Source organism: Lutra lutra, chromosome X (assembly GCF_902655055.1).
Source record: "Lutra lutra chromosome X, mLutLut1.2, whole genome shotgun sequence".
NCBI lineage: Eukaryota > Metazoa > Chordata > Mammalia > Carnivora > Mustelidae > Lutra > Lutra lutra.
In genome coordinates, this window is record NC_062296.1 from 37,528,260 (window position 1) to 37,546,675 (window position 18,416).

Sequence of the window (18,416 nt, forward strand, 5' to 3'; positions counted from 1 at the left end):
TGCTAGGCACCATATGGGATATATAAGAAATCTAAAGCATGCTTTTTCCTTTACTAAATAGTTTACATTTATACCCATAATGTTAATAGCACAAGAGTTTTAGGAAGTCAGCAATTAGAGTGCTGCAGTAATTTCCAACCCCTAGCTCAGTGTATTTCCCAAGATTTTATATTTTTGCTTTTGTAAAAGCTTGCCAATTTTTCTAGGAGTGGTTTTCCTCACATGCCTTTTAACCTTGACCTACTGGTACTATGTTCATGCTACGGAACTGAATCTTGCAGGAAAAAAGGAAGAGAAAAACTACAAGTGGGATCCACTCACCAGGTGGAGGAACCCATGACCACTTCCCAGTAGTGGCAGCCACTGTCAATGAATATATTCCCTGCTGCCCCGTAGCACCCGGCGCCGCTAAACCTCTCCGGGGTATGGCTCTTCTTCAGAGAGCTTTCATCCTTCTCCATCTGCAACCCGTCATTGGAGATCTTCAACTTCTTGTGAGTCATTTTGGGATCCAGTTTAAAGGGTTGGCCTGAAAAAAAAAAAAGAAAGAAAAAACAAAACGCATGGTAAAGTATTTAAGAATGCCATCCCTGTCCTCCGGGACTATCGCTACCAGGGGACTCCTCATAGGATGATCATTCTTGGGCCAGTGCAAGTTGGCTGCTATTTGGATTATATTAAGAAAGTAGGGCCTGAAGCCACCATTTTCAATAAAAGAAGAAGAAGCTGCCCCCCTGGATAGGTTATCAAATTAAAAGGAGGCTCTCAGGCTCTCATGCTCTCAAATACGATTTGTACTCTGCTTTATTTCAGTGGGTAGCTTGGGATTTGAGTAGGTCCTAGGGGAAGGAGTGTTTGAGGTGAGACAAAGTGAGGGGAGCTGATGAGGTAATTGCTGGTTGGTGGCAGAACAAAAAAAAATGTAAAAAGAACTCAGTGAAGACCATCTTTCTACCCTCTTACTACGGGGATATAAATAACATCTGATTAGGTACATTCATTAGAGTGACTGATGCATCAGGAATGATCAGAGATGGAATTTGTTGTGTAGGACCATTCACAACCTAGAATTTCTTATAAACATATGATAAAACAAATGACTAAAAGCCAATTGCTGGGTGCGGCAGGAGCTGTGTTATACAAAATGGGTCTGTGACAGACGCTGTTGGCAAACATAACCCCCTTTCCCTACTTTTTTCTCTTTTCCCCACTTTCACCATAGAGGACAGAAGAGCTAAATATTCCAGCTCCAAGCCTCTCTTGCTGCTAGGGGTGGCTAATAAGATGGAAGTAGATGGAAACAGAAGTCAGACAGGGTTGGGGACACTTCTAGAAACGTGCCAGGCTTTCTCAATAGAAGAGACAGCCATCCTATGCACTGACTCTCTCCCCCTCTTCCTATCTTAAAAAAGGAAATATGACATCTGGAGGCCGCAAGGGCCATATTGTGGCCATATGACAATAAGTCACTATGCAAAGGGAGAAGGAGCTTAGGTCTTTTACAACATCACAGAACTAGCTGTTGCACTAGCCCTAGCCCGAACTGCCTACCTTCAATCTTCGTGCTATGGGAGACAAAGAAAAAACTGTTTGTTTTAGCTACTCACAAATACTATTTGTTAAGCTGAGTTCGTTGGAAGTCTGGGAAGTCCCCTTAGGTCAGAAGCATTCCTAAAAGGTATGGCTTCTCTGCAGAAGGATTCTACCAGATTATCCCAAATAGTCCTGTCTTACAAAACCGTTCCCCTAGCATGGGATGGGGTGCAGAGAAAAACCCTTTACTAACACCCTCCCCAAACACCAGCTACTACTACCTGCACTTTGCATGTATCTCTGGGTTCGTGTATTTTCCAAAGGCACCAGCAAACCCTGTGCGCAAAGCATAAACTATTAAAGCTATATAAAACTATTAAAGCCCCTCTCCTCAGTGCCTCCACTATGTTGCACTTCCATGGTTCCCCGCTCAGGCTAAAGGTACTCCGTGGAACAGAGGGGAACGTGGAGCTCGCCTTTTGGAATCACCACAACGTACTATTTGTTTTTAGTCGGGTGGGTTCACTGTTCCGACTGCCGGCCTGGTTTATGGCTTTAACAATGAAGATGTAGCGGGTCCCGCTCTGAAGTCCGTGCACTGTGTAGTGGTTCTGTTTAATGTTGGGCACAATCATCCAGCTATCCACTGAATTGTACAGGCCTGTAAGGGGGGGAAAGAAAGGACATTAACCAGCAGGTCATAGAAATAGGATGAGAAGCACACTGAAAAATCATCAAAAGCTCACCCCTCCCCCAACCTGCTACCACCAAAAAAACAAAAACAAAAACAAAACAAAAAAAAAAAAAAAAAACGAATTTCATTTTGCTTTCTTTTGAGTCCCAGGAGACAGAGTGAGATATCTTCTGTCTCTTTTCTCCCATGGAGCTAGGCTCATGCTAGGCTCCTTATGGCCACTCTACAAAAGTCACAGAATCATCACTATTTTATGGAGTCCCTGGATCTTGACACCCAAGACCCAGTCCTCTGACAGCAGAGCCTGGCCTGGTATGGATGGAGTGGCACTGGGAAGAGCACAGGAACATGGAATCTCAGAGCAAACAGGACACCCACACACCCTATTTCCCTCATTTTACAAATGGGAAACTAAGACTGAGAGAAAAAAAAAGTGACTTGCCCAAGGCCACAGACAGATGGTGATGTGCTGAGTGTAACCCTCGTCTCTCACCCTAGTCCTGTTCTCTCCACTATGTGACAATGCATGAGGTGGACAGCAATGTCCCTGTAAGGTAGCGAAGCTGTCAGGGCTAATGGCTCATCTCTCCCACCCCCTCCCCACCCTTCCTCCCAAAACTAACTGTGCTCCGAGGTAGCATATAGGGAAGCCAAGGAGATGGCATGCAAATCAAAGCAAACATTACCATCTCCTCACTTGACACTACCCATGTTTTGCTCCTTCCCTGTTCTAATACCCATTTGAGGTTGGGTGGTCCAGGAACACATTGTGGCCTGGAACCTTCTTCCCTCCCAAGCTCAGAGATCTAGGTTTTTGCTTTTGAAACTCTTTGGATCATAAACACTGACTTAAACAGAGAAAAATGTGCATAATTAAAAACATGTATTTGGCTAACTGTGAGTAAAAGAGGGATTGACGTTCTGGTTTGTGAATTATCGAGGCTCCTCTCTTCTGTTATCTATTTCTCAATCAGTTTACTGCTTTTTATCCACCATTCTACCAAAGCGTGCGAAGGAATGGGCAAGGAAAAGGAGCAGTGAATGTAGTCCCTTCTATGTAGCACTCGTAAAGGATTTAGTGAGACTGAAAATTAAAAATAATCATGAGTGTTTTAGAAAAAAAAAATCATGAGTGTTTTGAAAAAGATCTGATCATGAGGGATTTATAATGAATTTGGTAGGAAGTTGAAAAAGTCTCAAATAAAACCAGAAAAAGAAGCACAATGGAGGTCAAACAGAGATGTTCGAGAAAGAGTAACTGGTGAAGGTGCTCAGTCGTGCTCATGATAAGAGAAGAAGGATAAGGGCCAGGAATAATGTGGGAGGGCTTGGTTATCCATGTACCAATTCACAGTATGAATCATAAATTGCACTTTGAATTTTAATACAAAGAGGGAAATAAACAGTCTTCCAGATATTCTTCTAACAATACAAAACAAAAAAACTGAACTTCATAATGAAGTACTATGTAGCTATGAAAAAGAATGAAGAAGATCCCTATTAACCGATATGGAGTGATTCCCAGGGTATACTGTTAGTTGAAAAAAGCAAATTGCAGAAGAGCATGGATAATATGCTAACTTTTTTTTGCAAGAAATAAAGGCAGATAAGAGAACAATACATATGTTTGAAGTTGGCAGGTAAAGGGATAGGGATAGGATTAAAAAAGGGATAGGGATAGGCATGGGATTAAAAAGACATGGGAAAGAAAGACACTTCTCTGAATACACCTTTTTTGTCTTGTTTTTCCTTTTGGAAACACATTGTCTTAGAAATTCAGAAAAGCACAATTAAATCCATACGAATGGGAAGAGTGGGGACAAAAACTGAAGACAAGCTGAAACAAATGAACCCTACTACATTTCAGATGAAAAACAACCACACCAAAGGGAAGGGGGCAGGAGGAGGACTGAAAACAAATCCTGAACTATTTTTTGTTTCTGTCATAGTGCGGGCAAAGCGCTTCTGAAACCGTTAGATACATTACAGGATTAAGCAAATGAGCACATGTGTTGATGTCATTGGGAGCCAGGGTTCTCACTATGGAAGTTGGAACATACGAATATGGAGTGGGGGAAGGCAAGAAAGAACCTGTGGGGATGGACTGGGATTGGAGGTACTGGTATGAACTCGTGATTTCTATACGTGTGTGTGTGTGTGTGTGTGTGTGTGTGCGTGTGCGTGTGCACGCACACACACGTGCGCCCATATACACACGTATATTAGGTATGTGTCTCTGTATATTATGCGTGTGCATAGGTATATGTACATGGGCATATGGGTATGTTCCTAATACCCAGATCTTGTTCTCTAATAACATCCTCCGATTAAAACGAACCAGGATTCCTTAGAAAAATGACTGATTTCAAGGCTGGGGCAGGATAAGATCATTATGAGCCTAGAATCTTCTGTTCTGCTAGAAGTAAAGAAGTGCTCAAGAAAATGATGGGAAAATGTAAGGACCCAGGAGTCAGCTTAAATGGCCCTTACTGGCTAAATCTGGACAATCTGAGCATCAAAATAAGCAAGGGCAGTGAAGAATTATAAACCACTGAAGAAAGAGAATTCACGAGTCTATACTGAAAAGTAGATAAATAAACAGATGGTGGGGCTTTTGCTTATAGTAGAATGCAGAGTGCCAACTAGTAAATGGGGGAGGGAGTGCTCATTTGGAAAATCATCATTTTGCAATCATCAGGGTAAAGACTGGAACACGCAAGAATTTTTGACTGATGCTAAAACAGGAGTGGGGTGTGATGAGTTTGATGAGGAAGCAGGACATTTTCATTGTCTCAAAGTATCACCACAGGGATTGCTTATTAGTTGCAAGAAGAAAAACAGTAACTATGTGGTGAAGAAATCCACCAATGTCTTTGACCAGCTGAACAAAATTAGTGTCACCAACAAAGGCAAGTGGACATCACATGCCTCCAATGCAGTATTCCAGCCATAAATGCATAATCTGAATATAAATTGTGAGGAAACATCAGAGGAACCCACAAATAAGGGACGGTATAATAAAGAAATAAAGGGGCATTTTTAAAAAGAGGTCAATGTCGTTAAAGACAAAGAAAGGCTGAGGAAGTGTTCTAGATTAAAGGGGACTAGGGATAATGACAATTGAATGCAATACCTGATCCTCGACTCTAACGGACAATATCGGATCCTTTATATGTTAGAAAGGGGGTTATTGGGTCAACTGTCAAAATTGGAATATGAATGGTGGGATCAGAAAAAAAGTATTGTATTAAATCTCTTCAAGTTGATACCACACTGTCGTTATCTAAGAGTTTCCTTATTAGAAAACCTACGTTGAAGAATTTAGCGGTCAGAGGTGATGATGTATGCAATTTACTCTCAAATGGTTCAGAAATAGATGGGGAATGCTAGCAAATGATAAAGGAAATGGGACAAAATATTAACAACAGATGAATCTGGGTAAAGAGTACACAGACATTCTTGTGTTACTCTTACAACTTTTCTGTGACTTTGAAACCATTTCTAAATTTTGAAAAGGCAAATATAGAATTCTCTAGGTGTCACTGAGACTTGGCGAAATAGGGTTAACGAGTGAATTCTGGTAATGGAACTATACACCTGGCTCAAATGGGAAAGACCACAATATGGAAATCCATGAACCTGAGTGTAAATGTGTGGTGGAGAACATTTACATGGAAATGAAAAGGAGAGGAAACATAAGTTTTATGTTTGTGGCAGTATGTTATAGTAGGCCTGCTCAGGCAGAAGGTATGGCCAGTGCTTGCATAATGCAAAACACAAAATTGAAATAGACTAAAAATAGACAGTAATGGGGAAGACAATTGGCCAAACATCTGTTTGAATCCAGCTAATAGCATCATCGGAAACATTATTGGCTTGTGACCATTTCAAATCTTAGATGAGGTGGGGAGATAGTTACAGATGAAGAAAAGAAAAGGGAAAAGGAAAAGGAAAAGAGAGAAAGAAAGAAAAGCAAAAAGAAGAATAAGGGGAACTACTTCTCCAGACAAAATTCTAGCCCACAAGAAAGAAATTGCCAGTTAAAGAAAATGTGGAGTTTCATTATTTTAAGATTCCTCATATAAATGGTATCAGGTCCTATTTGTCCTTCTGTGTCTGGCTTATTTCACTAAGCATAATACCCTCCAGGTTCATCCATGTTGTCACAAATAGCAGATAATTTCCTTCTTTTTTAAGGCTGAATTATATTTTATTGTATGGGCATACCATATTTTCTTTATCCATTGATCTGTTGATGGACAACTTTTTGAATGTCGATTAAATCTCAACAAAGTGGTTTAAGAAGAGAAAATGTGGAAAAACCTCAAAGGAAAGCAACTCTCAGAGCCAAGGTTCAATCAACAGTGGCAGAACAGAGGTAGGCCAGACCAATGAAAAGATTAGGCCCTTGAATTTTCATGAATATGTATTCCCAATAAAATAGTTTCATCTTTTTCAAGATTTTATTTATTTATTTACTGAGGGGGAGATGTGGGACAAACAGATTCCCTGCTGAGGGGAGAGCCCAACATGGGACTCGATCCCAGGACCCTGAGATCATGATGTGAGCCACAGTCAAAGGTTGGAGGCTCAATCTACTGAGCCACCCAGGTGCCCCCTAAAATATTTTCATCTCATCTGCCCATTGCCAGGCAGAATTTTGCTCAGGGCTCTGCCTTGTCACTGTTCTATTCCACTAGACTGGAAGATGACATCGAAGACAGGCTGAGAGGACAGAAACTGGATTTGAAAGGATTTTGGCAAGCTAGAATGTGAAGTCAAAGCTAACCAGACAAAATGGAAGAGGGATGAATTCAAGGTGTTGCATTTCAGTTTAAACAATCAAGAATTTGAAAGACCTAGGGATTTCAAGTGACTACATGCTCAGTAATCAACACTCAGTCAGTGTGACTACTGGAATAAAGAGGTTCAGGGCTAGGGTGGTCAGACCACTTTTGGAGTACTGTATTCACTTTTTTGAAAGCAAGTTTTTTAAAAGATTTTATGCATTCATTATATAGAGAGAGTAAGCACAAGCGGGAGAGGGTGAGACACTCTCAGACTCCATGATGAGTGCAGAGCCCGATACAGGACTCGATCCCAGGCCCCTGAGATCATGACCTGAGCCATAACCAAGAGTCGGGTATTTAACCAACTAAGCCACCCAGGCGCCCCTAGACAGTGCATTTCATAAAGCACTTTGACACACAGCAATGTGTTCCTGAAAAGGATACCATGACAGTAAGGGGCCTGAAACCATCTCACATGAGGAGCAATTCAAAGAATTAAGGGTGTTTAGCCTAGAAAAGAGAAAATTTAGAAGGGACGTACGTGAGAGCTACCTAAAGTTATTTGAAGAACTGTCATGGGAGAGATGGATCAGGTTTGTTAGTGAGGTACAAAAGGCCAGGACTAGGACTAATCAGTAGCTGTGGGTTTCATTCAAGAAACATTAGACTTGAAGTCTGACAGGCTTGTGTTCAAACCTTGACTCCATCAGTTTGTAGCTCTGTGACCTTGGGCAACTCATTTCACGTGAACCTCAGCTTCTTTATCCATAAAACAGAATTAGTATCATCTATGCCATAAGGCTAGGGAAGAAGCCATGAGGACTCAGCACGATGATCTATGTGGGAGCGTTTATAAATGACAAAGCAGAATGCACGTTATCAATTCTTATCATCATTGTTATTTACTAGGAGGAAGGGTTAGGCCCTCCGTATGGAAGCCCTGACAATTATTTACAACAACACAACAACAGAATGAGTTATTTTGTTAGAAGTGAGCTATCACCAGAACAGGAAATGTTCCGGTAGAGGCAGGACAGTCATCCACTGGGTGTCTAGTAGAAGGGAAGAAGATTAGCCTAAAGGATTTCTAAGGTTCCTTCCAATCCAAAGGCGCTATGATCCTATCACCATTAAGAATCATCCTTTAAGTTCTTCTTTACAAAGGGCTATATATCTTTGAAAATGGAGAGCAGAGCCTTCAGATCTTTGTCGCTTGGACTTACGGCTCAGCTCCCAGCAGACCACTGCTCTACCCCTCTCAGGAAGGAGAAGCTCAGTTGCTGGCTGTAAGACTCACCAGAGCAAGGGAGAGAGAGAGAAAAGTGCAGGAAAGCATGTCAGGGAGGCCTCAGGGTTTGTGACTCCTCAAGTTGAATAAAACACCTAGGAGCACAGCTACCCAGGCCAGGTGGCTTAGGTGGGAGCTGCACGAGGCAAGTGTTTTTCAAGTGTGACCCGCAATGTCCTGTCACCTCCCAGCCCACCATGTGGCCCAGCATGGGCACCAAACAGGAAAAGGAAGCCTATTGGGCTGGTGTCATGGGGAAAATTCCTCTCATGTGGGCCTGTGTGCGAAGTGAGACACAGATGCACACACACGTACAAAGGTAAAAGAAAATACTAATTTGCAGCTCCGCGGACTAGGGCGAGAGTCCTAGGGTGAACCTTAGGGTGGGGATCAGTTCTGGTCTTGAATCCAGTTTTAATTCTGCTTTCCAGTTCTCCCCGGCACAGGGAGGGGAACTCGCAACTGGGTCTCTTTCATCTGGCCATCGATGAGTCAAGTTTCTTATTCTGCCTGGTCTTGCTCTAATTCACAAGAAGGTGAAACCATAACATGTGAGCTCAGTGACTGCTTTTTAAACAGCTTTCATTTCATGGCCCACTGCCACATTTTTGTATTTGGTGTCATTCTCAGAGGAGGGGGAGAAGAGGGACAGTGACAGAGGCAGAAGGCTTATCACTACCATCTCAGACACAAATAGGTCTGGGAAAGGAAGCAGTTGTCCTCCAACGTGATGTATTTTATCATGTTAATGAAGTGGAAGAAGAGCAGAGGAGAGGGATGTTCACACACACAGAATCAGCAATGACAGTGGCGTGGCTACCCAGGAATGAATTCTGCGCTGGGTTCTGACTCAGGATGAGCAGAGTGACATGGATTAACTGAGGAAAGGCTAGGGATTACAAAAACAAATGGGAGTGGCCACCGTGACTCCCCCAGCAAGGAAATACACACCTTGCTTGTCCACCCAGCAATACGGTCTTTGCAATGCCCTGGGGGAGCTTACACTGTCTACGAGAAACACTATACTCAACAACCTAACATGTCTTACAAACACTTGCCTCGTGGCGCCCCGGCCAATCTTGAGCAGCTTACTGCTTCCTTACATTTCCTTATCTCTGGCCACAGGCCCCAACTACACCATGACTTACTGATGAAGTTAGCCTGGCCAGTGAATATGGTGTACTGAAGCTCATAGGAGCTGATGCTGAACTCATCATCTGAGATCCAGTGGACTGTAATGGTGTCGTGGGAGGCAGTACAGAGCTCCTCTCGGATAGATGGTGGGTTTGGGGCTGTAAGGAACGGTAGAAAAGAAGGTGAGGAAGGCACACTCTCTCTGTTCTGGAATTTTAACAGTTGTCACTCTTGCTTCCCAACTCAACACCTCTTGGCGAGGAGGTTCTCTTCATCAACGAGATGCATTCGATGGAAGCCAAGTGCCGAGACCTCCAGTGGTCATGTAGTTTTCTTATTGCATGACCTTCAACCTGTTTCTTTTTATTTTAAAATAAGTTTTATCATATATTCTGGGCAGGATAGCCAAGAGCCAATTATACGAGTTCTCTTATCTGTGAAATAAGGGATGACCATTACCTGACAGATTTGTGGTAGATACTTACACTACAAAATGAGTACACAGTGTCTGGCATAAAGTAGTTGTTCAGTAAATGACAGTTATTTTAATATGTTAACAAAAATAATGACCAATGCCAAATTATTGTACGTGTGTATTTTTCTCGGGAAGTGGCCATTCAATAATCCTGAAGGTAACAAGAATTTTTCACAGGCTAGTTGCATCCCTCATTTCCTAAAATTGTCTGCAAGCCAGACAGTTCTTACATTTTTTCATCCTAATCTGCTAGTTTCTCAAATTCCCTTAAAACCATTTGAACAGTACACGTATCTAAGCAGGACATGCTTTAATATTCCATAATCGCCACCTGAGTTCTAACCCCTTCAACAACAAGCAACAATATATTACTGATAGGCTCATAAGGAGAAATCCATCAGCAATGTCTTCTTTTTTCTTGACCTTTAGGTATGATGGTACTCCTGTCTGCCCCCAGAAATATCTGACACATCATCTTTGTTTTCTGATACATGAGCTAAAGTATATTCTATCTAAAAAGAGACATGTATTATCTTAAAAGTTATAAAAGCATTTTCATTACAAATATGGTCCTTTTCTGATTACCTTAAAGTAAGAGAATACCAAAAGACAAGCATTAAAATGGGAAGGAAACCACAGTATTTTCACACCTGTTAAATAATCTAGCCCCTCCAGCAGTTTCTTTTCTCTGGAAAAATCTAAAGCAAAGTTTTCAAAGGCATCATTAAAATTGATGTCTGGAATCAGAACTTGAGAAGATGCTGTTGCCATAGCGACCCTGGGAAAGAGAAAAAGTGCATCAATATACATCAAAATCAGTTTGCAACTTTTATCCAATGTTTGATTCCTGGTTCAACAAGGCAAAAATATATATGACTTGGGGGGCTTGATTCATTAAATGGAAAATATCGTATCTGTGATTTTCCAATGGAAACCAGTTAAAATTTAATCATCAGGAACAAATTAAGAGATATACCATATTTATTCACATATGTTCACCCCACAAACACACTCCCCCATCCTGTCTTAATTTTGAGAAGTAAATACAGGATTTTTTCCCCTCTGCATCATTTTCCATCTGGCAGGCAGCATCAAAACTAGACCTCTGAAGGCTTGGTTAGAACAGTTTGAGAGATTTTTTTTCTTCCCCTCGATTTTTTTATGCTAACCAACAAGCCAGCATGCTGGGGCTGAGCTGAGTTCAAGCCTTCACCTAAATACTGTACTTGATTTGTTCTTTTATAACATTTGCATTTAATTTTATTACTATTTACTATGATTATATAATGCTCTGCTACTTTTACCTCCCCAGTTAGTTCTAAGCGTCTCAAGAGCAGGGTTTGTATTTTGTACCTCTCATAGCTTCCATGGTCAGTAACACAGTGTTGGACACATGGTGAATAAACAATTGTTAAATGAATAATGAATGACTAGCAACAACACAGCTGCTAACATTTATTGAGCATTTAGTAGACAGAAGAGACCATGCATGCACTTTACATACATTATTTAATTTACCTCTTGCCATAATCCTGTGTAGTATATGTTATTTCCATTTTGTAAATGACAGTAAGATATAACATAAATAAAAAATGATACATAGAAAGCTTAAGTAACTTGCCTAAGGTCACACAACCAGTAAGGGTCAGAAAAAAAAAGAAATATAACTGAATCTATGTTCATTGGATTCTAAGCTCTATACCCTGAACCAATTTAGGTAGCTCTTTAAAAAAAATTAAGGTAAATTCTTCTGTGCTTCAGCAATTCTTAACCATGATAACACATCAGAATTCTCTTGGGCAGTTTTGACCAAAGCACACATGTTGAGGCCCTATGACAGACCTTCTGAATCACAGCCAATGAAGATCCTTGAACATGCAAATGACAGAATGGAAAAAAAAAATTAATCTGGCAACAATATGCAGGTGGAATAATGGGAAGAAGCACTGAATGTAGAAGACCAGAGAGGAAACTTCTAAGGTGAATTAGTTGTAAGGGGTTGAGAAGTTAAACAAACATTCACGCACAGCTACACATCTACCAACAAGAGCTCTTGGTTGTTTGTGAAAATAGAGATGACTTAGGAATAAGCTGTAGGCCAGGATAAACATATGAAAGACTAACACTATAATCTTCAGGTCTTACATAGAATGGCCAGTCTTCAGGATTCAATGAGTAAGAAGACAACAACCCCTATAGGGCAAGAGTTAAGGCAGAAAATTGGCTCATAAAATTTCTTCCTGGCCTCCCCAATCTTCTTTCTTCCATTCATCCACCCATCTGTCCATCAGTCCATCCATCCACCCATCCATCTATCCATCCATCCACCCATCCACCCATCCAATACTCACTGAGCACAAATAATGTGCCAGGCACTGTGCCAGGCACACTGGAGACACACAGTTGTGGTCTTTGCCCTCACGAAATTCAGTTTGTGGAGGAGAAAGATATTAAATAGGCAATAAAAACGCCACTACAAAGGGACTGTACCATACACAAGACTCCCCTGGCAGGGACTTGGGCACTAAGGGAAATCTCCCGGGAGGAAGTTCATTTTACGCAGTGACCTACACAATGCGTAGGGGTTAGGCAAGCCGAGACTATGTGGCTCTGTGTTCTCTCTAGCCTGAAGGTTGCAGAATTAGCAAAATCACACAGGGCCTTGTGGGCCACGTTACAAGGTTTGCACTTTATCCAAAGAGCAGTGAGGGCCACTGAACCACTTTCAGCCAAGGAGTGATGCTCAAATTTATGTTTTAGGAAGCATGTTCTGTCTGTACGGATGGGCTGGAAGGGGTCAAAATTGGAGGCAAAACGGATTTTAAGGTGTCTACAAATGAGCAAAAAGGAAAGTAGTGACAGGAACATAGACAAATAAAACAGAAAGCTAATTCACACAACATGAAAACAAATAGGCAACAAATACATTTCAAAGCCCAGGACGCCTGGGTGGCTCAGTCAGTAAAGCATCTGCCTTTGGCTCAGGTCATGATCCCAGCATCCTGGCATCAGGATCCCTATTCAGCAGGGAGCCTGCTTCTCTCTCTCTCTCTCTCTCTCTCTCTCTCTCCCTCTGCCTCTCCCCGGGCTTGTGCTCTCTCTCTCTCTCACTCTCACTCACTCTCTCTCTCAAATAAATAATAAAATATTAAAAAATATATTTAAAAGCCGACTATATGAGGAATCAAATAAATGTAAATTAAAGTGAGATTGCATTGAAGATTATAAATAATGACAATTATAGGAGCTTTTTATGCCCGTATGAGATAATGTCTACATATTTTATTAGGACTGAAACTGATAACGAATTTTGGGGATAAGTTTGGGATTAAATACCAACATAGATTAAAATGCAAATATTCTTTGACATCACAGTTCTACTTCATAAATTTATTGCTAAGGAAACAACTGAGGTGTAAGGGCATTCAACATACCATATGTACCCTAACTCTCTAACCATGGGGACTGAGCTAAGTAAATGTAATACATCAAAAGATGAAATATTACAAGGCCACTGAAAATCAGTTCAATGACAGGGACAAGTTCATGATATATTGCTAAGTTTCAAACATAGGGTATAATGAAGTATATACAGCATGACCCTCTGTTTGTGAAATATTTATTAAATCTAGGGGCGCCTGGGCAGCTGAGTCAGCTAAGCATCTGACTCTTGGTTTCAGCTCAGGTCATGATCTCACGGTCGTGGGATCGAGCCCCACCGTGGGCTCCATGCTCAATGGTGAGTCTGCTTGAGATTCCTTCTCCTTTCCCCTCTGCCCCTCTCCAGTCACACACTGTCTTTCTCTCTCTTAAATAAATAAAGATCTTATAAAAAATAAAAATCTAAATATTGGGATACTATACTCCCAAATGTTAGCAGTGGCTGAAAGTTAAGGATGAGTAAAAATGGCATTGGGGTATATGTAAGAGTGTGTGTGTGTGTGTGTGTCTGTGTGTGTCTGTGTCTATGTTTAATATGTTTAAGCAAAACAACATTAGTTATCTCTCAAGGACGATATGATAAGTGTCATTTGTAAGCGGGGAAGGAATACTCTCCCAGCTGGAATTTCATTTTAACCAAGGTCTTGGCCCAAAATAGATTATTACAATTATTATTGGTGGGGAAGAATTTCAGACCCTGTGAGAAACCACTGATGAAGATATTGAGGTTGGGCAGATGATTCTCAAGAGAAAAGAGAATAGCCTAAAACACAATCATAAAGACAACAGCTTTAAAGGAATAGGTCAAAGGCAATGTGCTCCCAAAGGCAAAAAGAAACTCAGTAGGTAGGGAGAAAAGCAGAAGTGTTCACCAAAGCTAAGGGCAGAGAAATTTCAAGTACGAATCATTGTCAGTAGGAACAAAGGTTATTGAGTGATTTTTTTAAAAGATTTTGTTTATTTATTTATTTGACAGAGACACAGCAAGAGAGGGAACACAGCAGAGGGAGTAGGAGAGGGAGAAGCAGGCTCTCCTCGAAGGAGGGAGCATAATGTGGGGCTCGATCCCAGGACGCTGGGATCATGACCTGAGCGGAAGGCAGACGCTTAAGGACTGAGCCACCCAGGCGCCCCTATTGAGTGATTAAGGAAGACGAAACAGTAAGATAAAACAAAGGAACATCTATTAGATTTAGCAACAGGGTATCCATTTGGTGACCTCAGAAAGAACACTCGGAATAGTGTGGTAGTGGCAGAAGACATTTCAGAGTCTTGAAGAGTGAGTAGGGATGATTGAATAATGTGGTTTAAATTTATGTTTTATCTCTGCTCTCATGAAATACCACTGAAATGACAGTCAAAGAATAAAATGTCATAAACCCACAAAGACAAAGAGAATGGAAAAAGACATGCCAGCAAGTAAGAGATTGTCAGCAAATGTTTGGAAGCTAGAAAGGGATGCATAAGCGGTAACCAACAACAGACCAGAGAAAGCTGGGTCAGGAAGCCAACAACGTCAAGCTGATTTTGTGCCGCCGACAGTTGAAAGTTTATAGGAAGAACAGCTAGACCCCAGATCCACTCGACCAGAGACTACTCCTCCCTCGTCCTGGCAAGAGATGTGAGGTTCAGTTTCTGCAGAGCTTTGACGCTGCATCAAAAGCAGTCTTAAAACCCTCAGCCACCTTTTCTTGCTTGGTTCCCAGAATCGTGGCAGCCAGCCTAGTCTCCCTCATCCCCCATCAGAAGCAGGAGATTGGTAGATTCCTTCTAGGGGAAACTGACTGAAGAGAAAACACCTACAGAACTGACATTTGGGTCCCCTCAGTAAAAATCTGGCATTCCACCTTATCCTATAGTGACATTCACCGAGGAACAAACTGTTCCCATCCCCTCAGATCTTCCAGTCACCCTCTAGTGCGTCAATTCAAACAGGCAGCCGAAAGCTTGCCAAACATGTAGGGAAAGACAGCAACTTAAACAAACAAATAGAGAAAAGGAACTTGGAGGAGACCAAAACAATGCAGAGCTTAGAAGTTTTTAAATGATCGTCCAGATCTTCAAGAAGATAAACAAATAGTTTGTATCGACAAAACAAGGACAGAATGCTAAAAAAAGTAAAAGCAAAGATCAAGAAAGAGCTCTTATAAATAAAAATAAGAATGCTGAAATTAAAATTTTAATAGAAGGACTGGATAAAAACTTAAGGAAACATCTCAGATAATAGAGTAAGAAGACAGTGTCGTGAAAACTAAGAAATGAAAGATTTTAAACATCAGAGAGAAAATCTAGAATGTTCAACCTCTGACTAATTAGAGTCCTGGATAGAGAGAAGAGAGGAAATAAATGGGAGGAAATTGTTAGTGAAAAATATAAGAGAACTTCCCAGAATGAAAAGTTACTAGCCTCCAGATCGGAAAGACCTACTTAGTGCCCAACAAAAAAGAATGATAAAAGACCCATACCAAGGCATATCTTGGAAAAATTTAAGAAAAACAGGATTAAAGATAAGACCTTAAAACCGTCAAATGTTAAAATATAGGTCACATCTAAAAGATCAGGGATCAAAATAGCAGTGGGTTTCTCAGCCCAACACTAGAAGTTAGGAGACAATAGAGCCATGCTTTCAAAATTGTAAGGGAAATCTATTTCCAACTTACCAAATGTGAAAATAAATTTCAAATATTTTTTAAACAAAAAGTTTTTGAAAATTTACTTCCCATGTATTCTTTCTTGGAAGACTACGGGAAAAATTGTTCCAACAAAATTAAGAGAGTAAAATAGTACATGAAGGGGAAATCAGGCAGATCTTGATGATGTCTCTAATTAAGAACGCTGAGACTCTAAGAGACTAAGTTGGCTGGAGTTCACAGGGCAGAGTACCAGAGAGAAGGCTGCACAGAGAGAATTCTGGAGACCTCCGGAAGGTTCCCCTCTAAGTATTCAACAAAATACTGATCAATACATACTGCCCAAGGCCAAGAAAAGAGCTCCCTTAAAAGATGAGAGGAAAGTGTGCGTGGGTGGCTCAGTTAGTGGAATGTCTGCCTTAGGCTCAGGTCATGACCCCAGGGTCCTGGGATCAAGCCCCACGCCAGGCTCCCTGCTCAGCAGTGGAGTCTGCTTCTTGCTTTTCCCTCTCCCTTTGGCCCTCTCCCACTGCATGTGCTCTCACTCTCTTTCAAATCAATAAATTTTAAAAAGTTTTTTAAAAAAGGTTGAGAGGGAAAAAATCCCTGGTCTTCACAAAGGGCCAGGAATAGAGTCTGTTCCCAAAAGCCAGACTGGAAAATCTCATGATGCATGGAGCACCTCGGAGAGTACTCAGAAATGTCTTGCCTCGCTAGTACAGAAAATGTGACTCAGACTAAACACTGCTCTGATTCCACCTAACAAGTCTTAAAAACAAGACCCAAAAGGATCAAGTTATTTTCAAGAAACTTAACTATGTCCTAGAACAAAGCTTAAGAATATTTATAGAAATACAAAAATATACAGCACCCAATAAGATAAATTTCATTATATCTGACATCCAGAAAAAAAAAAAGATCAGATATGCAAAGAAGGAAAAAAACACAACCCATAATGAGGAGAAAAAGCAATCAATTAAAACTGACCCAGAACTGACACAGATGTTAGAATTAGACATTCTGACAATTATGATAACTGTATTCCATGCTCTGTCCATGTTTTGATTTTAATTTTCTTTTGAGTATAGTTGACACACAATGTTACATGAGTTTGAGGTATACAACACAATGATTCCACAAGTCTATATGTTATGCTCTGCTCACCACATGTGTAGCTACCATCTGCCACCATTCAACCCGATTACACTATCATTGACTATATTCCCTATACTGTATCTATTATTCCCACGACTTATTCATTCCATATCTGGAAGCCTGTATTTCCCTCTGCCCATCACCCACCCACTTGCCCTTGGCAACCATCAGTGTGTTCTCCATATTTGTAGGTCTGATTCTGCTTTTTGTTTGTTCATTTGTTTTGGTTTTGTTCGTTTTGTTTTGTTTTAGATTCCATATGAGTGAAATCATACAGTATTTGTCTTTCTCAGTCTGCCTTATTTCACTTTGCAAAGTCCATCCATGGTGTTGCAAATGGCAAGATCGCATCCTTTTTTATGGCTGTGTAATATTCGTGTGTGTGTGTGTGTGTGTGTGTGTGTGTGTGTGAGACATCTTCTTTATCCATTCATCTATCCGTGGACATGTAGGTTTCTTGGCTATTATAAATAATGCAATAAAAATAGGGGTACATACATCTTTTTTGAATTAGTGTTGTGTGCCATATATTCAAAAGCTAGAGGAAAGGCTAAATATGTTTAAATAGAAATATGGATATTATAGAAATAACTAAGCTGAACTTCTAGAGATGAAAACTACAATGTCTGAGATGAAAAATACACTGGAGAGATTAATGGCAGAGTAGGCATTACAGAAGAAAAGGTTAGTGAATGCCAAGATATATTAGAAACTATCAAAATGAGGGGCAGGTGAGTGATTCAGTCTTTTAAGCATCTGCCTTTGGCTCAGATCAAGATCTCTGAGTCCTGGGATGGAGCTCGGGGTCAGGCTCCCTGCTCAGTGGGGAGTCTGCTTCTCCCTCTGCCCCTCCCCCCTCTCTCTTTCTCTCTCTCTCTCAAATAAAGACTGTAGTCAGAGATACAGAAGGACACTACATAATTCTTAAAGGGACTATCCACCAAGATGATCTAACAATTGTAAATATCTATGCCCCCAATATGGGAGCAGCCAATTACATAAGAAAACTGTTAATCAAGATAAAGAGTCATATTGATATGAATACATTAATAGTAGGAGAACTTAACATGCCTCTCTCAGAAATAGACAGATCATCGAAGCAGAAAATCAATAAAGAAACAAGAGCATTGAATGACACATTGGACCAGATGGACCTCATAGATATATACAGAACATTCTACCCTAAAACAACAGACTACTCATTCTTCTCAAGTGCACATGGAACCTTCTCCAGAATAGACCACGTACTGGGTCACAAATCAGGACTCAACCGATA

General features: G+C 40.8%; 1 protein-coding gene across 7 annotated transcripts in view; it reads right to left on the reverse strand.

Moving 5' to 3' along the window:
• Positions 1-18,416, reverse strand: part of MID2 (midline 2) — a 97,648-nt gene that overhangs the window by 2,666 nt on the left and 76,566 nt on the right. For 6 of the 7 annotated variants that reach the window (XM_047715915.1, XM_047715916.1, XM_047715914.1 and 3 more), the window contains 4 exons: positions 10,565-10,692; positions 9,364-9,597; positions 2,033-2,194; positions 322-529 (listed from right to left, as the gene is read on the reverse strand). In XM_047715915.1, coding sequence (XP_047571871.1) covers positions 322-529; positions 2,033-2,194; positions 9,364-9,597; positions 10,565-10,692 — 732 coding nt within the window. The remainder of the gene's footprint in view (positions 1-321; positions 530-2,032; positions 2,195-9,363; positions 9,598-10,564; positions 10,693-18,416) is intronic. The other variant, XM_047715911.1, reaches the window with a different exon arrangement.